We start from the raw sequence: 23,627 nt of genomic DNA on the forward strand, positions 1-23,627 counted from the left end.
TGACGTCACCCATCTCGTAGGGAGAGACTGTGAGGCTTCTGCTGGCAACCGCACGTTTGCTGCCAAACTACCTCCCACGTTCTGCATCGCTGTAAACATCGAATTTGATGGCGTAGCCGCGGCATTATTTCCCATAAATTGCAAGCCAGGGGGATGAGGACATTCAGCGCTGCCGGACCCTGCTGGAACCGTGACGCCATATAATGCACAAGCAAACCATCCAAGGTTGGTACGCCTGGTAGGCCTAGCGCTGACCACGTACCGTCCAGCCTATGCGCTTAGGGAGCCGGCGCCTGGAACAGAGATGGCGATGCTCTCCCTCTACCTGCTGGGAACAAAGGAGCGTGCATATTATTCATAACATTACCCAAGGCCCCTCCTGACGTTTCCGATACTGAATCGCTAGGAGAAACCGAAGGGGTATGGGACAAATCAAAAGCAGGTGGAGAAACATATGGAGCAGCTTGGTTTATTGCCGATACAAAAGAAGCCGGTAAGGTTTGGTCATCCAAAGATGGCATCACCACCTTCCTTTTGTATTGGCCTTTCTCATAGAACTTTTTCCACTGTTCCACCGACCAACCGCGACAAACAGAACATGGATTAGTAACCGTACATACGTTTTCCCTGCACCTACTACACGTTGGATGAGGATCCCTCGACACCGAAGTTAGAAATCTAGAACATGGAAAGCCACTGACTCCTGGGCATTTCCTTTGTCTCCTTTTCGAAACGGCAGACGATCCCGATGTTGAGGCAAAAATCTCCATCATACCACTTATACACTCTTACCGATCACACTCACTCTGAGCACACTCGGAGAAAGAAAAAGTAATAAGAAATGAAAAATGAAATGGATAAAAAACGGGCAAACTGAAAAACCGGCTTTAAATCAGATAGACAGTAAACACGTCTTATCTTAAAGGCGGTAGGAAAATAACTGGTCGGTCACAGGTAGCCGTGGGTATTCTGGGTATACATGCCCCGTGACCTGGTATAGATGCCAATAGTCCCTGGATCTCACAAGTGTAATTTTAATTCTACCAGTTTCCAGCTTGGCGCTAGTAAATCCTAATGTTAACACCGAAGGTTTGTTCCATATATGAACAACTGATATTTGCTTCAAAGATCTCTCTGAAGTTGATCCTGGCAAGGGGACTGTTGGAGGCTAGCACTGAAGAAGACCTTGAAGGAGGCTTCAGATTCTGAAGACGATCCAGAAAAGGGAGCCCCGAAGCTCCGAGCACTGAAGACTATGCTTTTCCAGGACTGTCAGAGCTCTGGATTCTTGAGAATTCCAAAATTTCTGCCATGGCAGATTTGGAAACTAAGGCAAGAGCAAGCAGCTCACATAGTCCTATGATAAAATGAACACTTATGTGACATTTGGTTGTGCTTAGCAGCTATTTTTAACGTGATTTATTCCTCAGCGTTTGATGCCCTTTGGACATCACTTGGTGCTGAGGGAAACAAATATGACCTTACACATTTATATAACAATTGCATCAACGACGTGAACGGATCCTGGAACTCACCAATGGCGGCAGGCAGTGCTGCCACCGGTCTTATTGGTGGACACCTGAGTTGGTTCGCGTACAGGAAATTGAATCATTTTGGCAAGGATATTAAGGATGACAAACAAGACCAAGAAACGGACAGGAGGAATGCCGAAACCCAGGTGTCTCTAGAACATCTTGGACAACCGGAACCTGTAAACGAATGAGGAACACCAGGAAATGGACGAGAGGAATGCGGAAACCCAGGTATCTCTAGAACATCTGGGACAACTGGAACCTGAGGACAAACAAGGTGATGATATGGAAAATTCTAAATTGACAGACATCTTGTACCTTCAGGAACTGCTTGAGGAAAAGGAGCAGTTGCAGTTTGACTCCCCAAAGGGAGAATCAAAGTGAATCAAGGTTGGGTCATGACGATATCTACTTCTTTTGGGCTCATTGTATGGTAACAATGTTTAATACCACTCTGATTTTCATTGTTATCCTGTGAACAGTCCATTGCCATGCCAGAAGTCGTTGGGAGGTTAGTTTGTTTCTCCATATGAAATTATTATCAATTTCATCCAGGATGAGGTCCCTCTCACCAAGGAGGCCCAACTGGGGGAGGAGCAATACTGTTACATACACTGGTAATGCCCTGGGTCCCTCACCTGGATATACGCCATACCCATGGTGCCTTAAGGGTTGCCAGTCTGTCGAGATCAGGTCCAGCACTGTGAGCAAGGCTTGACAAAAATTTCCCCTCACTCGACCACGTCAGGTGCTCTAGTTCTATGGGTGGAGTGGTGTGCCGTCCAACTCCACCCTCCATCAAGTTAAAAGAGCACACAATTCAGTAATACAAACCCATGCCAAGGTCATCAATGAAAGAAGAGGGGAAGGGGGAAATTTATAGGAGGAGGATTAAAAGCTGAATCTACGGAGAGAAAGTAGGCGTAAAAGAGTATACTCTCTCTACAGTGGATCCCTAAGCCCCCCATCTCGTCAAGGAGTTGGGATCAGGGGGCAATTATACACTAATTCGAAGGTCAAAACACGGCATGGACATGGCAATACAGCATAACATTATTGCTCATAGGAGAATGCATAAAAGGATAGCAAAGAGATTCATGGTATAGAAATATCCCCTAATCAACTTGTGAGCTAATACAGATGACAAGAACTGATGAAAATACCATCTGAATTCTATCAAAAAAAAGTTTGAGCTTTGGGGCATACAACAAGAAAAATAATTGGCAAAACCAAAAAAGACCAAATTTCAACCTCCGAATAGTTTACCTTGGAAATATTTACATAGTTCCCTGTAGCAATAAGTATGATAAATAAAACACAACTGTATTATACTTGTGAGACTTCCCATCGACAATAATAATATGTTGAGTACATATAAAAGAAAGAATCTAACCCTTACTTGTAATTTCTTTAGTATTTCCTCATTCTGATGCCTGAAGCGCTGAAGCCAAGTTGATGCATCAATTGGATGGTCAAAAAATCCTGGATTAGAAGTGGAAGCATTCACTTCCTTGAAACGTCGTCTCCAGTTAGGTACTGAAATAACAGATTTGTAAACCAAAATCTTGGTGAAAAATTTCTGTAAAAATATTATTCACAAAACACATAAAACTACAATAAAATACAACTCACTGCCATTTTATATTGCATTTTTCTTTATATACTTTGGTTAGTCTTCCTGCTTTAACAGGACTGAAACCACAAGATGAGTTAGGAAGTTGCAAAAAATAACCAAATATCAAAAAAAACAAAAAAAAAAGGAAAATTGCAAAAAATAACTAAATAAAACTACCAAAAAAAAAAGGAGAGTAAAACTTACACCAGGGAATGTGTATGAGGACCCATCCATCTTCTGCTAGGAAGTGCATTACGTGAGCAATAGAAAGTGTCTTTCCCACTCCATCTCTGCCATCTATGTATAGCAGTTAAGGTTAACAAAAACTAAAAAATCCAAATAAATACTATATTTCTGGAACAAAAACTACTGTGTTTGGAACAGTATAGGTAATGTTAGATGGGAATATAATCATTAACTAAAATAAACTATAGCACAAATATTATCAGAGATCTGTACTCTATAACAACATAAAACTTCAAAGTTTTCTGCCTAAATTATACTTTAAGCCTCGCACTACAGTTTTATTTTACCTACAACCTGCTCTCTTTTTCTCTCTTCACACTTGGCTGTCCAATTTCAGTTATCCCACACTAAAGAAGAAATTCTTCTGACTACCTCTGAGCCAAGATACTTTACTAAGTAGCCTGGTTAAAGTTTCTTTACAAACTGTTAACAACACTGTACTACTCTGAGAATCTGATCTATAAATAAGCCAGACAAATGGGCAAATTATACAATCTACTGATGAATCTTCAAGTATTAAACAGCAGGTCTTTTTTTTTGGTCAAGAATATTCAGTACTCATGTTATTCTTTAAAATTATATTTTTATAATAATGTAAGGCTTTATTTATACTTACCAAATAGTAGTTACATAGGAATTGATGCAGCATGAAAAGCTAAAGACAACACTGGTGTTGACGGGCGCACTGCACTCAGATGTTTACGTCTCACAACAGATTAGGAAAAGTCTCCTTCCGGACATTTACCATGAGAATCTCCTGAAGAAAAAGCCTCTGGGCTGTCCCAGAAACTACAAGAAGGTTTAGCCTCCTTTGCCTTCTTAGGCAGTACCTGACGGGTACAAGAAATGTCCACTGCAGACCTTTTCAGTGGTCTGGAATTGTCCTTACCACATCGATCCGGACTCGAAGAAAGACAATGAGTTTTACCCAAGACACCTTTCTAATGGCTGTCTTTCGCTACCTGGGAAACGCTGACAGGTACAGACCCCACCGACCTCCCTTGGGCTTCCAGTACGACTTCTTCCAGGTGCGGGGGAGTGTGTTAGGGGCCTTCACCTAGGAGAATCGGCGGGACAGACAGCCAGCTCCTACACTATCACTTTATCTCTCTCTTTATCATGAAGCAAACACACTGATTCCCCTAACTAAACCATAGAGTTAGCTAATTGCTCCATCGAGGCTGGCGATGGCACTGGGATCGGAAGCATGGGAGCCAGGAACAGGATTAGGTGGAATAGAGGAAAGACTGGGTTTGTTGGACAAAACAGAAATAATAGGCACTTTAGAAGAAGATTCCTGACTAGCTAATGACCTTTCGAGCCTAGTAGTAGCTTTACGCTTCCTATCTTTCTCTAACTTCGAATGGTAAGATGATAGCACCCTCCAATGTCTTTCATCCCAGCCTATACACTCATTACAAGTTAATTCAACTGAACAAACATGACCCCTACATCTAAAACAAACAGAATGGGAATCATACTTTGCTGAAGTTAATATACACTGTGTATTACATCCTTTGCTACAATAACGGACACTCAACAAACTCAAGTCAGACATTGCTAGATGAATAGCTAATAAAACAGACTTAAAACCCTAAACTGGTCAAAGTACTGTTAATTATGCCTGGCTATTTAACAAATGCCATATGACTATGACAAAAGATTCAGAGTACTTTACCAAAGGTAATGCAAGCTCTCGGCGAACGATGAAATCCAAATTCATAGAAAGCTACAGCTTACAACCTCCGTCGAAAGCCGGTAGAAATAATTGAGCTTCTCTACCAAGTTGTTTACCTATCCCCCGGTAGTGGGCGGGAGTACCGACCTACACAAATATAAAAGAATCACCTCCACGATTTTCAAATTTTTTCTACTGGTACTTAGAAATTCTTAGCTATGTAACTACTTGGCAAGTTACTTAAATAAAATGACCACTTATACACTTCAGCTCACATGAAACTGCCCGTCTTATTTGTTATTAACATACCCATAAATTTTGTTCAAGGCATTAATATCCATAACTACAAAGATTTTACAAGTGATAAAGGATAACACCACCATAAACTAGTACACAGTAATGTACTACAGCAGCAAAAGGATACAGAACAAAAATTTATTTGGTGGCATTGAAAGGTTACTCCTCTTCACCAAATCAATAACAGTCAGAGCTGGATTTCGCACCATGATACTTGTTTCCCTGAATGTGTCACAGAGCTTTACATATTGCTTGGGTAATCCTCCAACGCCAAAAAGGCGTTTCACCACCTCTGGTTCTATAGTGTACCAGAGGCCTAAGTGATCTTTCGTATGAAGACTCTGAAAAGAAAAAAAATGCTCATAAACTGTAGTGCAAAACAACAGCTCTCAAAATGATCAATATGCAGATTGTTTTGGAACATTCACACTAATATTGAACTGATAAAACCAAAAGACAGCTTTGATTTCAAATGACTTGGTTTTTCCATCTTTGACATTAAATACATTATAGTACACACTAGTTCTAAAATGTTATTTTCATGATAAAATAAATTTTTGAACATACTCACCTGGTAGTTATATATAGCTTACGTCCCTGACGTCACGGCAGAATTTCAAAACTTGCGGCAATCGCCGATTGGGTAGTCAGGTGCACCACCTGTGCGCCCTCTACCCAGGTACGTAGAACCGTTCCAACTATTCCTCAGATCTTCCATGCCCATAGTCTCTAGAGGGGAGGAGGGTGGGAATTAAATTATATATAACTACCAGGCGAGTATGTTCAAAAATTTATTTTATCATGAAAATAACATTTTCAAACATCTAACTCACCTGGTAGTTATATATATAGCTGATTGACACCTTTGGTGGAGGGTCAGAGACAGCTATCATCGTTGGAACTGACATAAGAATTAATTAAAAACAAACTTACGGGTTCGTACCTGTTAAGGAAGCTGACTTCAATGATATCCTGCCTCATTATGTCTGCTTTCCTTATGAGATCCAGCGATCCACCCAGGGGGCTGAAGACCTCTTGGAGACTGTCAACCGGTCAAACCTCTATGTGACTAGACTCCCTACAATACCCTTGTTCCGGGCGCTACCAAGGAACAAGTTGACCACCTGACTAAGGATCAATGATTGTGGAATACTGCGTCCAGTCTCTACAAACAACCATAAAATTTCAATAGTTCCAAGGTAAGAAAAGAGTATTGGTTTATGGGATTTTTTTTTTTTTTTTTTTTTTTTTTCAAGTAGTCCCTTCTCCCATTACTGAATGAGCTGCTACGAACGGACCCAGCATGTAACAGTCTTCATACAGAGTCTGCACTTGTGTAAGGTAGTGCGACGCAAATACTGACTTGCTTCTCCAGAAGGTTGCGTCCAGGATATTCTGAAGGGACCTATTTTGTTTAAAAGCTACAGAGGTTGCTACGGTCCTAACCTCGTGAGTTTTAACTTTTAGTAGCTTGAGATCCGCTTCATTAAATGCTGAATGCACTTCCCTAATTAATTGCCTTATAAAAAAGGATAATGCATTCTTTGACATTTGCAGAGAGGGCTTTTTGACAGAGCACCAAAGCCCCTCTGAATTGCCACGTAATTTCTCCGTTCTTTCCAGGTAATGCCTCAGGGCCCTTACCGGACAAAGAACTCTCTCTGCTTCCTCACCTGTGAGATCCAACAGGTTTGGAATCTCGAACGATTTGGGCCAGGGTTGAGAAGGGCGTTCGTTCTTCGCTAGAAATCCTAGCTGTAGAGAGCAGATAGCCTTGCCCTGTCTGAAACTTACAGCTTTGCTGAAGGCATGGATTTCACAGACTCTTTTTGCTGTTGCTAGACTAATCAAGAAGAGTTTTTTCATGGTGAGGTCCTTAAATGATGTTTCCTTTAAAGGCTCGAACCTATCACTCATGAAGAACTTCAGAACTACATCCAAATTCCAAGCTGGCGAAGATTGTAGTTTCTCCTTAGTCTTCTCGAAGGATCTGAGAAGGTCTTGTAGATCCTTATTATCCAACAGGTTCAGGTTCCTATGCCTGAAGACAGCTGCTAACATGCTTCTGTAACCCTTAATGGTAGAAGCTGAAAAGTTACACTTCTTAAGATATAGCAGAAAATCTGCTATCTGAGTCACAGAGGTACTGGAAGAGGAAACGGAGTTGTCCCTGCACCATCGTCTAAATGTCTCCCACTTGGATTGGTATACCTTAATGGTGGAAGACCTCCTTGCTCTTGCGATGGCTCTAGCTGCCTCCTTTGAAAATCCTCTAGCTCTTGTGAGTTTTTCGATAGTCTGAAGGCAGTTAGTTGAAGAGCTTGGAGGTTTTGGTGATACTTTCCAAGTGGGGCTGTTTGAGTAGATCTACTCTTAACGGAAGGCTTCTGGGGGTGTCCATCATCCATTCCAGTACCTCTGTGAACCATTCTCTTGTTGGCCAGAACGGAACCACTAGAGCCATCCTGGTGCCTTCGTGAGACACGAACTTTTGCAACACTTTGTGTATATACCACTTTGAATGGCGGGAAGGCGTACACGTCTAGATGGTCCCAATTCATGAGGAACGCATCTATGTGGGTTGCCTCGGGATCTGGGACTGGATAGCAGTAAGTCTCCATCCTCTTCGTTTGCGCTGTGGCGAAGAGGTCTATGCATGGGCGACCCCAGGTTCGCCACAGGTTCTTGCAGACTTCCTGATGGAGAGTCCATTCTCTCGCCAAGACTTGATGTTTCCTGCTCAGGATGTCTGCCCTTACATTCTTTTCCCCTTGAATGAAGCGTGTTACTAATGTCACGCTTTTCTCTTTCGTCCAGAGAAGAAGTTCTCTCGACGTCTTGTAGAGGGACTCGAAGTGGGTTCCGCCTTGTTTGTTGATGTAGGCCAACGCCGTTGTGTTGTCGGAGTTGACCTGCACAACTTTGTTCTGTACTGTGCTTTCGAACTCCTTGAGAGCCAGAAAAAACTGCAGTCAGTTCTTTCTGACTGATATGGAACTTCTCCTGTTCTCTGTTCCAGGAGCCCGAGACCTCCAACTTTCCCAGTGTTGCACCCCATCCCAAGTCCGAGGCGTCGGAAAACAACACTAGATCTGGGTTCCTCTGTTTTAGGGAAAGGCCTTCCTAGAGATTGACAGGGTCGTTCCACCACTGTAGACAGTGTTTCATAGAGTCCGAAACGGGAATACACTTTGTCTCTAGTGTCTTCCTCTTGTCCCAATGTTGATTGAGGTGGAATTGAAGAGGGCGAAGGTTCAGTCTTCCTATGGAGACAAACTGCTCTAGTGAGGAAAGGGTCCCCAGCAGACTCATCCATTCCCTTGCGGAGCACATCTGTTTCCTTAGGAAGTTTTGCAGCTTTTCCAAGGCTTGTCTCGTTCTCAACTCGGACGGAAAAGCCCGAAAAACCCGACTGAATCCTCATACCCAGGTACAAGATTTCTTGGGATGGGATCAGTTGAGATTTTTGACGGTTTATCAGAAGGCCTAGGTCTTCCGATAACCGAATCGTCTTCTGAAGATTCTCCAGACAGCAGGTGTAGGAGTGGGCTCTGACGAGCCAGTCCTCCAGATACAGCGAGGCCCTGATATGTTTCTTGTGTAGCATTCCTGTTACGTTGCTTATCAGCCTCGTGAATATTTGAGGAGCGGTATTTAGGCCAAAGCAAAGAGCTCGAAATTGGTATGTTTCTCCCTTGTAAACGAACCTTAGGTACTTCTTGGAGTTCGGGTGGATAGGGACGTGAAAGTATGCATCCTGAAGATCCAACGAAACCATCCAGTCGTTTTGTCTGACTGCAGCTAGAACTGATCTCGTTGTCTCCATCGTGAACTTTGTTTTCTTCACGAAAACGTTCAGGGCATTCACGTCCAGTTTTGGTCTCCATCCCCCTGAACTCTTGGGAACCAGGAATAAGCGGTTGTAAAACCCTGGAGACTCCAGATTCCGAACTCTTTCTATTGCTTCCTTCTGAAGCAACATAGAAACTTCTTGCTGTATCGCTTGGGCCTTGGTTTCCTCTCTGTATCTGGCTGACAGATCGATCGGTCTTTCTGCTAAGGGGGGTTTTTTCAAGAAAGGGATCTTGTATCCCTCCTTGAGAAGCTGAATTGACCAAGTATCTGCTCCTCTTTCCTCCCATGCTTGCCAGAAGTTGGAAAGTCTGGCTCCTACTGCTGTCTGAAGAGGATTGCTGTCAGACTTTGTTTCGCCCTTGTCTGAAGCCTCTTTTCTTAGAGTTTCTTGCCACCGGTCTTGTGCTCCCTCCACTGAGGGATCTACCTCGAAAGGGGCGAGAAACTCGAGGCAGAGGTTTAGCTTCCTTGAGTTTCTGAGCTCTGAAACTTGAAGGTAAGACTTTCCTTGCTGCCTTTGTCATATGATCTTGCGTAGCCTTTTGAGTTAAGGCAGAGGAGACTTCCTTTACCAATTTTTGAGGGAAAAGATGAGTGGAAAGGGGAGCAAAAAGTAGTTCCGCTTTCTGAATGGGTGTGACCCCATTCAAAAGGAAAGAACACATTTGGGCCCTTTTCTTCAAGATTCCCACCGAGAAAAGAGCCGCTAGCTCGTTCGACCCGTCTCGAAGAGCTTTGTTTATGCAAGACATCAGATGAACAAGTTCTTCCGTGTCAGCAGACTTGGAGGCTTCTAATTTCTTCCCCAAAGATCCCAGAGTCCAGTCTAGGAAATTAAACACCTCGAAGGCTCTAAAAATCCCTTTGAGGAGGTGGTCCATTTCAGAGGAAGACCAAAAAACCTTCGTCTTTCCTATGTCCGTCCGACAAGAAGCATCCACAAGACTCGAGAAGTCCCCGTGGGAAGAAACGGGAACTCCCAGCCCGAGAGCTTCTACAGTATCATACCAGATGCTAGATCTGGACGCTAATCTGGCCGGAGGAAATGAGAAAGCTGTCTTTCCTTGGTCTCTCTTCGTGTCCATCCATTCCTTCATAATTTTCAACGCTCTCTTTGCAGAGCGTGACAACACCATCTTTGTGAAGTCGGACTTCTTAGTCGCCTTCCCTAGAGTGAACTCTGAAGGTGGGGAACGAGGGGCAGCTGGAACAAAATTTTCCGGAAAAAGTTCCGTGAAAACTTTCATAAGTCTTTTCAAGTCCAACGAAGGCTGTAGATCTCTTTGATTCTCTTCGTCGGAAAAGTCTTCCATCGGACCAAAAGGAGAAGGGGGGGAGTCATCCTTCCCTTCTTCCGATCGACCCATAACCGACGTCGCGATGTCATGCTTCGTCGGTGCTTCCGAAGAATATTCTTGATGCCTGCAAGTGTCCTGGCGTCGAGAATCCTGACACTCGGCCTCCTGGTGTCAAACTTCTTGATATTTGGCGTCCTGCTGTTCAAATACTTGACGTTTGGTGTCTTGGCGTCCAGCCTCTTGACGCCTGGCGTCCTGGCATCCAGCTTCTTGACTCTTGGTGCTCTGTCGTCGAGAATCTTGACGATCGGCGTCCTGGCTTTTAGTTTCTTGATGCCTGGCGTCCTGGCATCCAGCCTCTCGACGCTCGGCGTCCAGAAACTTGACGCTTGGTGTCCTGGCGTCCAGAATCTCGACGCCTGGTGTCCTGGCGTCCAGGTTCTTGATGCTCGGCGTCCTGGCGTCCAGGTTCTTGACGCTCAGCATCCTGTTGTCCAGAATATTGACGTCTGTCGTCTAGGTGCTGAAAACCTTGACTCTCTACGTCCTGGCGTCCAGCTTTTAGAGGCAAGTCGTCCTGGCGTCCAGCTTTTCGTCCAAGCTTTTGACGTATGCTGTCTTTGCTTGTAGCAGGCTGATAAGCCTGCATTAAAGAGGAGAGCTTCTGCTGCAAATCTTGCAGTAAGGAAATCTGCGGAGCTTCTTGCTGCTGGGGACAGACTGGGGAAGCTGCAACATCAATATCTCTCCTTCATCCTGTTCGGCGAGAGACGAACGTCCTGAAGACGAACGCCAATCCGCAGGAGGAGCTGGAGCATGAACTGAAGACATCCAACCATCCGATACTTCCTTTCCTCCTACCAAAGACAACGGCTGCCTGTGCGATGCGACATCTTGCGTCTTAGCTTGGTAGGAGAGCAAGCATCTGAGTCGAAATAGAAGCGTTCAGGAGTTGCAGCACGCACCGAAGACCTCCCTCCATCCGATACTTCCTTTCCTCCTACCAAAGACGACGGCCGCCTGTGCGACATCTTGCGTCTTAGCTTGGTAGGAGAGCAAGCATCAGAGTCGAAAGAGAAGCGTTCCGGAGTTTCTGCCTGCACCGAAGGCCTCCCCCCATCCGGTATTTCCTTGCCTCCTACCAAAGACGACGGCCGCCTGTGCGACATCTTGCGTCTTGGCTTGGTAGGAGAGTAAATATCGGAGCTGGAAGGGAAGCACTCTGGGCTGCTCCAATGCCTACATCCTGGCAGTTCTTGACGCTTGGCGTCCTGCTCTACTAGATGTTGTCTTTTCAGGGGTCTAGATTTCGAAATCTAACGCCAGCCCCGTCTGGGTACTGCGTCGTCAGATGACGAAGAAAACACTTTAACCTCGCCTTTCCAATGGCGAGGGTGAGCGTCCTGGGGATCGTCAACAGGTACGCTCGAGGGGACGGCCGCTCGGGAGCTAAAACCTCTCGCCCCCCTTCGTCGGTCGACTTTCCTTCTCACAGGGGTTGGTGAGCTTGGAAGAGGTCTAGGACTAGGAGCACGACAGATCCGAGCGGGCGCACCCTCCACTGCACTTGCACATTTTATATCACTAGCCACTTTCAGATCTCTCACATTAGACCACAATTTCTCCCTATCCTCTGCAAGGGATTCTACCCGTTGTCCAAGGGCTTGAATGGCTGTCATCATGTCCTTTAATGTTGGACTCTTACCTGTTTCCATAGTTGGATCTGGTACTGCTACTACAGAAGAAGGATCAAAAGGTTCATTGAGGGATAGAGAACTGTCTATTCCTTGACTATCTTTGGAGGAGCGAGACATATTACTCTTCGCTCTCATCCTATCTTTCTCTAATTTCCACACATAGCAGTAATACTCAATCCATTCAGTCTCAGGCAAGTCCACACATTCATTACACCTATCATCCAACTCACAAATTTTACCTCTACATTTGCTATAAATAGAATGAGGGTCTATCGAGGCTTTTGCAAGCCGAGTCTTGCAACCTCTCACACACATTCTCACACTCGATGCAGAGTCAGTCATGTTGGGAATTATCAAAAGAGAGATCAAACAAGCAAGGGTCAAAACCAACAATATCCAAACAAAAGTCAAGAAAAGTCCAAATCAAGAATCCAAATCAAGCAAAAGCCAAAGCCAAAGTGTACTTCACCAAATCAACTGCAAAAAACACGGGCTAAGCGAGCGAAGTTCCAACAATGTCACCAATGGAGCGGCAGGGAAGATCTTAGGAATAGTTGGAATGGTTCTACATACCTGGGTAGAGGGCGCACAGGTGGTGCACCTAACTACCCAATTGGCGATTGCTGCGAGTTTTGAAATTCTGTCGTGACGTCAGGGACGTAAGCTATATATATAACTACCAGGTGAGTTAGATGTTTGAAATACCACTTCATTTACAGCTTCTAAAAATTGCATTCTATCATTATAATAAAATCCTTAAAAAATCAGCACATTTCAATACAAAAATGATATTGTTATGATACAATAAAGTTTCATACATACTTACCTGGCAGATATATACTTAGCTAAGACTTCGTCTTCTCTGACAGAAATTCGAATTTCGCGGCACATGCTACAGGTAGGTAGGTCAGGTGATCTACCGTCCCGCCGCTGGGTGGCAGGAATAGGAACCATTACCTTCTAGAACCAGATTTTTCTCTTCCACCTGTCTCCTGCGGGGAGGATGGGTGGGCCATTTATCGTATATATCTACCAGGTAAGTATGTATGAAACTTTATTGTATCATAATATCATTTTCATACATTCAACTTCCCTGACAGATATATACTTAGCTGATTGGCACCCTTTGGTGGAGGGTAAGAGACAGCTATTCACTGATTAGACAGGTAAATAACATACGTTGTAGGTAATAAATAAATAAAACCTTGGTTCCTATGTGTTTAGACGAAGGGTTGACTTCCTAGCTATTGCTAGGAGTCTGCTTCGTCTCAAGAACCTCAGCAAGGATGTGACCTATGGCTAAGAGTTCTTGTAGATCTGTCAATGGGGTCTTATCCACTTACTCGACAGAATCTATCGGTCATTGGTCAATGGGGGCTTATCCACTTACATGACAATACACCTATGCCTAGTGGCATAATTAAGGAGAACAACACCGATCCCGATCACCTGATCCTAACACGAGGGTTAGTGCTTAATTTGAAGAGTTATCCCCAAACTCCTTTCAAACAACCCAAAGAACAAAACACTATGTTAAAATAAAAATTAACTTACTTAGTTAAGGATCAGTGTCGGCTCCCTATCCCAGCAACGTATCCGTAGACACGTATAACCAAGAGAGAAGGATCTCTCGTAGGTCAACTTGACCTCCTTCGTGCTAAGGGAAGTCAACTCCCGAGTTGCATCTTCCATAAGTTACAGCTAATATGTCCTTCACGACATTGTTATGGAACTAACAAGAATTCATAAAAGCTCACACTTCAAGCGCTTTTAATTCTCAGCTGTTTGAAGGAATCATCAAGTTATTCATGAAGTGCTTAGCGATCACATTTGTTTCAAAGAAGAAGACCAGGGCTTCCTTTGAAATGGATCTCTTCTGGATGAAGCCTAGAGCCTGGCTTGCGCCTGGCTGGTGCCTGGCTGGGGCCTCGCGCCTGGCTGGGGCCTCGCGCCTTGGCTGGCTCCTCCCCACTTGCCAGAGTTTCGAGCTTGGTAGAGTCTCGAGGATGTCTGGCGATGTCCACATCGGACACTCTCATCTGTCCGATTTGTTCGCCTCTAGCACATCTGTGCCAGGTTGTAGGCCTGCTCTTTCTCCTCATCAGACAATGACAGTGTTCTTGGGGCTGTCTGCCTCTGGCGTTTTTTACGCCTGTTTTGGCATATGGCACCTGGTTGGCGCTACATTGTCCAAAAGTCCTGAACATCCACAATAGTTTATCAGGAGACTGGAGAAGGGTGGAAGAAGTTCTTCCCCTTTGAGCTTTGGCCTCTCCGGCAAGGGGAGGTGATTGTAGTCAGCTACATCCAGTAGACGATAGGATATCTAACTGTACGAGAGATAAGAGTCTTCCTCCGAGGAGGGTCCTTCTTGAATACTTCCGTTGCTCACGAGATCTCTTCTTACATGTTGAAGGGGTTTCTCGTTGCAGAATCTTCCCTATCCTTGCCCGAAGGAAGGGAAGAAGCCTGGAAGTCGAAGGAGACTCCGAGCTGAAATTGGGAGGACTCCTGATTTCTAGCTCTTTATTGTATCCCTCTGAACACCTTCTGGGAAGCATTTCGAGCCGTCATCGCATTCCAAAGACTCTGTAGGCAAACGTTTGAACCATTCTACTGTAGATGAAAACTTAAGTACCCTGCCTGGACAACGAAACCTCTATCTGAAAACACTGAATCAGGAATAGGGGGTTTTAGTTCTTTTGCCAGACATACTATGCTGGCAAGAACCCATTGCCTAGTCTCCATAGAATCTGATGCGAGATTCCAATGCTAAAAAAATTCACTTGTCTTCTTGGTTGTTTAGGACCAAGAGAAACAAAGAATTCCCTCATAAAAATTTCTCAAAGAAGTTTGATGAAGAGCAGTTCCATCTTGTCAGAACATGGAATCTGTGGCCACAAAAAAGATCCCATTAGAAGTACATGATATCCTACTCTTGTCATATTGAGGTATCGTATAAGATCCCGAAGATCTTAATCCTCTGCTATCTCCAATTCCCTTTGTAGAGACAGAGTATAGCCTTTTACTGCGTTCTTTGATAGCAGATATATACAAAGGTGATTCTTCCCCCTGAAAGGGAAGAAAAAACCGCTATGTGGTTCACAGAAGTATCGGAAGAGGACAGTTTCCTCATTCCCTCTAGCACGATCTGCAGCAATTCTATGTCTTGGCCATGACTATTGTAATTTACCTTGAAAAAATCCTCTCATTCATGTCCACTTCTGGTCAGTCTGCATGCAGACAGACTCAGAGTGGAGAGGTTGTTAAGGTCCATTTATAATAGATGCTGATAGAATATCCAGACTCTCTTGGAAAAGACTTCCAAAACATGCTGTGAGAAGAATGTGACCTCTGAAATCCAACCTCTCTAAGGCCAAAATGAGGCATAAAGTATTATCCTCTCTTTCTTTGACGCCCTTTTATCTTAAATTCTGTAAAGAATTTATATTTATGGGAAAAAAGACTAAAGTTTATTACACTTTCTAAAAAATAAAGATGGCGTATATTGCTACCTCTCTTGGTTCGAGGAAAAGGAAGCAGTCTATAGGAAGCCTGTTCGTCTTCTACCTTGCTAAGAGATCTATGAAGAAGACTTTCCGCAGGTTCTCACAACTTTTTCCAATAAATGTTAGACATACGTTAACAGTTATTATCGTCGATCGAGAAGGTTCTCACGGACATGCAAAATCTTGCATCGGTCTGTTTTCCAAATAGGTTCTATTTTGTTAACGCGAACAGGGGCGAAAAAAAGAGATTCTCGATGCTCTTTGCGATATGAGAGAGTCGTGGAATTGGCCTAAGTGATTAAAATAAATCATTTCATCGTTCCTTGTAAGCGACCCCTTTCCGATTAAATGGGTAACGAAAACAGGAACGAATCTTGCAGTTACCGAGCCTGCTGTCCGAGAGGCTACTGGACTCTTAGGTTAACAACTCGCTAAAACAATGCGCCAGGCTGGCGCTTCTGGCGCAATTTTGCGCCAGCCTGGCGCATTGCGCCAGACTGGCGATTCGCGCCAGACTGGCGCTTCCTTCTAATTCTTTCTAGGTTATGTGCCAGAACATCTGTGCCTTTATGGTACCCGACATCCTTTCACATGTTAATTCCGTTCTTAGTAGGAAAAAACTTTTATATACGTAGTATAGTTCATTCAGGGAAACAACTTCTGCCACGAAGAGAATGTTTCCCATCCGACTCATCCATCTTCTCCTGAGCAGGTACTCTAATAAGCCATGCTTTCGTAAGCATGAGAGCATTATATAATATAATGTTCTGCTGCAATAGAATCCTTTAATAATGTTACCTACGGTAAACAGCATTGAAAGGTTGTAATATCTCTTATTGAAAGCTTCTTAGCAAAAGGCAGACAATATTTTATTTATGTTAGCTTAACTACCCCCTCAACCCGAGGCTAAGACCACGATTGTAGGGGAGAGATACGGATAGTTATTCCATCCCGCAGGAGAGAGAGATGTAACCGACCGCTCATGACCGACAACTACATGGTACTGCGTTGGTCTAAGCGATAGCAGTCTCCGTTAGCCGTCTGGCCTTACTCTTCCAGAGTTGCCAGCTACTCCATTCAATAAAGGAATCTTATAAAATTATTATCGAACTTCAGGAAGTTCTTATTAAAGCATATTTAAGCGAAACAAGACTTCGATAAATCTAGAAGCTAAGTAGGTGTTGTCTTAACAATCCCTTTAAGCGTAGTCCTTCCTAGGAAAGTCCTAGAAGGATACTGGTAATTGAGTTGCACAGCAAAGAAGTAACTACAGTATGTGTTTATGATTTGACAGTATCGTATTCTCGTACAGCAGATACTCTACTACCTTCTACTATCTTCATTCTTTTCGTTTATAGAACGATAGAAATGATATTGTTATGATACAATAAAGTTTGTTCATACTTACCTGGCAGATATATATATAGCTGTATTTTCTGAAGTCCGACAGAATTTTAAAAAACTTCCGACACACGCAGTGGTCGGCCAGGTGGTTAGTACCCATTCCCGCCGCTGGGAGGCGGGTATCAGGAACCATTCCCATTTTCTATTCATAATTTTTATTTCCACGTCCCCTGAGGGAGGTGGGTGGGTACTTGATTATATATATCTGCCAGGTAAGTATGAACAAACTTTATTGTATCATAACAATATCATTTTGTTCATGAAACTTACCTGTCAGATATATATATAGCTGAATCCCACCTTTGGAGGTGGGAAGGGACAGAATAGAAGGATTTTGGGAAACAAATGCATGCAGATGATTTACATCTTGGTTCCACCTGTTAGCATAGCTGGCTTCGTGGTTATGCCACGTAAAGTCGCCTTGTTTCTACTAGAGTTTGCAGCGAGGTAGAGACCTATATAGCGGTGGGCACTCCAGATGATTCGGGTCAACAGGGGCGAGACCACGACGTGACTAGACCATATTGACCATACCATGAGGGCTAAGAAGTAAAATAAATATATATATATATATATATATCACCACCTGACCAACCTAGCCAAAGTTAAGGTTGTTTAACTAAGGCTTAAGAGTTAAGAAGTCGCCGTTGTCGGCGACTCATCAACTAAATTAAGAGCTCTTCCTAACCATTTTCTACAGGATAGGATGAGTGGTACTTCTTGCCCCAAGATTGTGTCTGCAGACACGTATGGCCCTAGCGAGCAGCAGATCTCATATGCCTCTTCACATCTCGCAGGGAGTGTGAAGTGAACACAGAGTTGCTTCGCTAAAACATGGCACTCAGGATGTTACTGAGTGCCATGCTCTGTTGAAATGCTTCCGAGGCCGCGCCCTCACCTCGTGAGCATTTAGATAAAAAAGATTTCAAATCTTTGTGCAAACACAATGAAGGAGCATTTTTGAAAGAACTCCTTAACACATAAAGCCAGGGTGTTCTTCGATATGGGCAAGTCTGGTCTTTTCGGAACAATGCAGATTGCCCAAATGACTTCGACTTTGTTCTTGAGTTTTATGTAGATAAAACTTGAGAGACCGACAGGGCACAGGACTCTCTCTGGCTCCTGCCCACTAACTTGTGCCATCCTTGCTTCCAAGCTTCTTGGCCCAAGGACAAAACGGGTTTCCATTCTTAGGCCACAACGGAAGGCTTAGAGAGCACACCGCCTTGTCTTCTCTAAAGCCAAAACTGTGACGATGGCTTAAAATTTCACTAACCCTCTTTGTCGTATCTAGGGTGGTTAGAAGAAGGCCTTCCTGATCACATGCAAAAAGTTAACAGGTAGGAGAGGTTCGAATGCTTTAACATCAAGAACTTCAGACTACGTCTAAGTTCCATATTGAAAGCTTCGATCTGGACATGCACAGTCAGTCCGTCTGTACTAAAGTCAGGTGACCGACCAGTAGACCAGTCAGACGAATCAAGGACAGCAAGGCTGTACCCTGAAGACCATAAGGCACTATTCTTCGCTGAAGAATGAGTGTCTGGACTGCCTGGGCGATTCAATCTAAGCAAAACCTTGGGGGGTGTATCAACGCAACCCAACGTCGTCAGCGAATCAACTGACTCGAGCTTCTGGTGCCAGAGAAAGGAGCGAGGAGCAAAAAGGCGATTCAGTCCCGAAGGAAGAATGCCTGACAGTCCAACCTGGTCTCATGTTACACGATCATCGGGGGTGTATAAACGCAACTGACTTCGTCACAAGAAACTCAGGGCTACTATATGTCGCCTGATCTCGCACGAGTGTCTGACTCCGAGAAAACAGGTGAGACAAAAAGTAGATGGTGAGCGAGTTTCGAGATTCCACAGAACTCAAAAATCGTGAAGGGCTTTGTTGTTTGACAGACGCAAATCTCTGAGCCCAAGGCGTCAACAACATATTTGCATATTCTTTAATAGTTGTGACTGCCAGCTTATCCCATTCTCAGACGGAAAAGGAAGACGGTAATCTTATCCTGTCAACCTCTCGATAGTCTGAACGTAGTCAGACTCAGAGCGGAGAGGTTATAGGTACCTTTCGAGTTAGAGTAGACCGACTCTCTCGGAAAAGGTCCTTGGAAAGTGAACTAGGAAATATGTGACCTCTGTGAATCCAGGATTCTGAAGGCCAACATGGGGCGATCAGCGTCATTGTCGCTCCTGTGACGTCATAAATCCTCTTATACATTTCCTAAGCGATTGAAAAAGGGGAAAAAGAGACTAAACATCCATCCCCGTTCAATATCATAGGATGGCGTTTCATGGTACCGATCCCGGGATCGAGAATAAGGGAGCAGAGAAGAAGCCGCCTCTTCGTCCTCAACATATCGAAGAGAAGAATGAAAGGGCGTCCCTAAAGTCTACACAACTCTCAACTTACTTCTAAAGAAAGATTCCACTCGGAAGTGAATAATTGCTGCCGTCGATCGAGCGATTCGTACGGACTTTTGCAATCCTGTAAGCGAACCTGTAGAGGATCGTTACATTTTACTGCCTGTTGTTATAATAGGCTCTTTCTCGTAAACTCGAACAAGGGCCGAGAGAAGATACTTCTTAAGATATGAGAGAGCTGTGGAATATCAGAGTTGATCTGGACCACTGGTTCCCAAAAATCGTTTCGAGGACTGGAGGACTACCGAATCGCTTTTACTTCTTTCAGATTAAGATCCAGGACATCTGAAACCCTATCCAGATGTCCGGCACCTTCTTTCTATCACCTCAGGTGATAGACGCAGAGAGATGTTCAGAATCATTGCTAGATCTTGAATAATATTCAGTTTCCCGTAGGAAAAAAATGTGGTCTGAATTGCAGTCTATTCGGGAAACAAACTTCTTCAGGAAGGAAATGGTCCCCAGCAAGCTCATCCATTCCCTCCCCGAGTATGCTTACTTCCCTAGAAGGCTGCGCTTTGCCTAAGCAGGGAGAGCAAATAAAAGTGCAATGTTGCGGTAGACTCGTAGTTCCATACCGTGCGGTAACGAGCACCGAAAGGATTAAGAGATAACTCTGTTGAACATAGTAAGGCAAAACGAATGCAACGTTTATTCATTCACGTAAGAAATCCCTCAATCTTAGGCTAAAGTCCGTGATTGTAGGACAGATACAGTTAGTCAGTCAATCCCGCAGGAGAGACGTAAACCGTCAGCACAGAGATCGGTTAGTCAGTCAATCCCGCAGGAGAGAGAGACGTAACCTACCGCGCATGACAGCGCACGATCTGTCACTGAATACTGGCTCGGTTGGATGGAGGGACAGACAGCGTGACAGCAGCAGCAAGCAGCTTACGAACGTCGTCTCTTAACTTTATGTCTGGGTTGCCAGCTACCCTATTCTACGAAGAAATAGGTCCGTTATTTTTTGAGCAGAACGACTCTCAAGCTGGTATATTTAAGCGAAACAGAAAACGCTAAATATATAGATGCGTTTGTGTCGTCAGAACACTACCATACAACGGTAAAAGATAAATCGGAAACTCCTGTTAGGCTGCAGAGAGTAACGATTAAATGTCCTTAAAATAGACAACAGACCTCTCGGTTGCCATCCGAAGAGGTAACTACAGCAAGCGTATATGACTTGAACCAACCAAAGTAAAATAACGCAAGGCAAAAAATGAAATTATATCACAATAAAGTTTGTTCCTACTTACCTGGCAGACATAATATATAGCTGAATTCGGAAATACAGCTACATACATATCTGACAGGCAAGTTCATGAACAAAACTTAAGAGAATCGAAGCAGTCGAAGCAGTCAGCTCAAGCTTATGTTATTGGACATAAGCGTTCATTGACGGTAGTCTACAAGTCTATTTCTGTACGAGTCTGCGAATGACGAATGAGAGCTCTTCCGAATCTTGTCAATAAGAGCTTATTCGCTTACGCAATATCAAGTTAATAGATGTTTGTCATGAGAACTAACCCATTTACGGGACAAAGAGATATTTTGTCAAAGAGGGATACCCACTTACTTGACAAAACGAAAGTATATTGTCAATGGGGAAGTCACTGAATTGACAAAACGTAATCCAGGGAGTCGAGCATTTAATTTTTCCGATTCCCGTCTCAAACGAGGAAGGGGCAAGAATCCTGTTAAAGAGACTGGGCTTACGGCAAGTAGGACGACGATGTTCAATTCGGCAGCGTACAGTCCCGACTAGAAACTAACAAAATCTATCATCTGAAAAACCCTTTCAGATGGGGTAAAAAGCTTGGAAAATTATCCTGGGAAGAGGAAGAAACTCTCCAACCAGTATGGCAAAGGAAGTCCTGTCTTGCGCTTTCCTGAAGAGCGTCCTTTTGATGAGTGCCTTTGCAAGAATCCTACTGAACGTTGCCGAGAGTCCTGACGTGCAGGACATCGAGCCTTACATAACCCGTACTGCCTTAGCGCAAAGTCTTGACTGCGGTAGTGGCAACTTAAATTTATTGGCAGAATGGCAAAGGTTGCGGTAGAGCAAACGAGATCTTCCTTAACTCCATCCACCTATGCGAAAAGCAATATTAATTGACAGAGACCTCTTGAATTCCCCACGAAACCCGATGTCTTGCTGGGTTTCGAAGAAGAAGTTGTCTGTTCACTTTAAGCTTCCTCCGAAGCACTGCCTACTTCACATTCTTTGCAGGTGAGGTAGAAGGTATCACCGAAGGTAGAGGTAAAAAATTCTTTAGGCCCAAATCTGAAACAAGAGCTTGAAGAGTTCAACAGAAACGTTCAGCCAGGCGACACACCTGGCGTGCGCTGGTGCACGCTCGGCGTCCACTGGAGCGCGCTCGGCGTCCACTGGCGCGCACGGAGCGCGCTTGGTTCGTGCACTCGCGCGCGCCTGGAGTCCATCCGAAGCGTCCCAGGCGTCCGCTCTCAAAAGCTTCCTGCTACTATGACTTCTTTTACGTATTTCTCGGTGGAAAGACGGACACGAGTTCAGGCGAACGTTCGCCTTCTTACTTCTCACTGAAACGCATAACGAGAGAGAGAGAGGACGTGAAGCGTCCTCTTCTATAAAGCTTCTATTTAGAGGGCGCGAGTCCTTCCGAAAGCTCCAAACCCCTGCACGGAGAGAGGACGCTTCAGAGGACGAGAAGCAACTTTCAGGATTCGTGCACGCGCACGCACTTTTGGCAGTCTGGGGGATTTTCATCAGTAACTGCCGAAGGCACGCCAGATCGGTGGGGGTTCCTTGTAACCCTCCTTCGGCTTTCGACATGCTCCCTCCCCAGGTCCTGGGAGTCAAGCAGAGTCCCGGCCTAGAGGCGAAACGAGGCCGATCTGACGCACCCTCCACTACACAAGGGGTATCACTGCACTTCTGCACTTCACTTTTACTCTCTAAAGCAAGCACTTTCGATTCTAAGATACGAATCGAAAGAGTATCAGAGAAAGGGCAATTCCTCTACAGACACTGCTTAGGGCCCGAAGGCAACACTGCAGGGTTAGGAGTAACAATTACAGAAGTAGCACTTCACAGCAATGAAGGAGAGCGAGCACCTCTCGTAGACATATTCATAGCCCCCCCCCCCGTAGGCCATACTACAGGGTTAGGCAAAATAAAGTCTACAGGAAGGTTAGCAGGTTCAACTACCCTGACTTTAGTTACTGATTAATTGCGTACATACGAATCATACGTCTTCCTTACGGAATTAGACATGTTAATGAATTAATTGCGTACATACGAATCATACGTCTTCCTTACGGAATAGACCAAAGTCTCACACTCCTTACATGACAAATCTCAACAAAGAAGCAAGACCCATACCCCTCGTACATACCAAGTGCGGATCTAACGAAGCTTTCGGTAGCCACACCCTATCTTTGCAGACAACCCCGTCTGAAACTAGCCTAACTAGATTCAGATATTTTATGCAAAAATGAATCAAATTCAATCATTTAGATAGCGTATGCCTAGCCACAAATCCCACAAATCCAAGTAAATAAATCAAAAGACAATTAGGATACTTAGTGGCAATGAAGTTTCCAAAATCCTAAGACGGAGGTACTGAAAAACAGGTGTTTTCAGCACCAGCGACAGAAAAATTATGAATAGAAAATGGGAATGGTTCCTGATACCCGCCTCCCAGCGGCGGGAATGGGTACTAACCACCTGGCCGACACTGCGTGTGTCGGAAGTTTTTAAAATTCTGTCGGACTTCAGAAATACAGCTATATATATCTGACAGGTAAGTTTCATGAACAAAAGAGTATATATATCTCCTTAAGGAAGGAAGTTAATCCAGGAACTCTTTAAATCTTCGTGATTTCCTCATAAATCGCGGAAGAGACAGAATTCCTGTTCATCTCTAGGGTTTACGGAAGGAAGTAGATATTTCCTATCCGCCATCATACCCAAACGTCGATGAGATTCTTATTAATAAAAAACTCCCAAAGCTCTTGCCTCCTCATAACAAGGGAAGAGCATGAATGAAGGAGAGAGTCCGCATTGAGAGGAACTGCCTAACACAGGA

General features: G+C 44.2%; 1 protein-coding gene across 1 annotated transcript in view; it reads right to left on the minus strand.

Moving 5' to 3' along the window:
- The window catches only part of LOC135221090 (small ribosomal subunit protein mS29-like), a 79,014-nt gene that overhangs the window by 52,387 nt on the left and 3,000 nt on the right, over positions 1–23,627 (minus strand). The window contains exons 2-4 of the mRNA XM_064258887.1: positions 5,496–5,709; positions 3,352–3,444; positions 2,932–3,068 (exon numbers count right to left, since the gene is read on the minus strand). Of these exons, the coding sequence (XP_064114957.1) occupies positions 2,932–3,068; positions 3,352–3,444; positions 5,496–5,709 (444 nt within the window). The remainder of the gene's footprint in view (positions 1–2,931; positions 3,069–3,351; positions 3,445–5,495; positions 5,710–23,627) is intronic.

This window comes from Macrobrachium nipponense, chromosome 2 (assembly GCF_015104395.2).
Source record: "Macrobrachium nipponense isolate FS-2020 chromosome 2, ASM1510439v2, whole genome shotgun sequence".
Lineage (NCBI taxonomy): Eukaryota > Metazoa > Arthropoda > Malacostraca > Decapoda > Palaemonidae > Macrobrachium > Macrobrachium nipponense.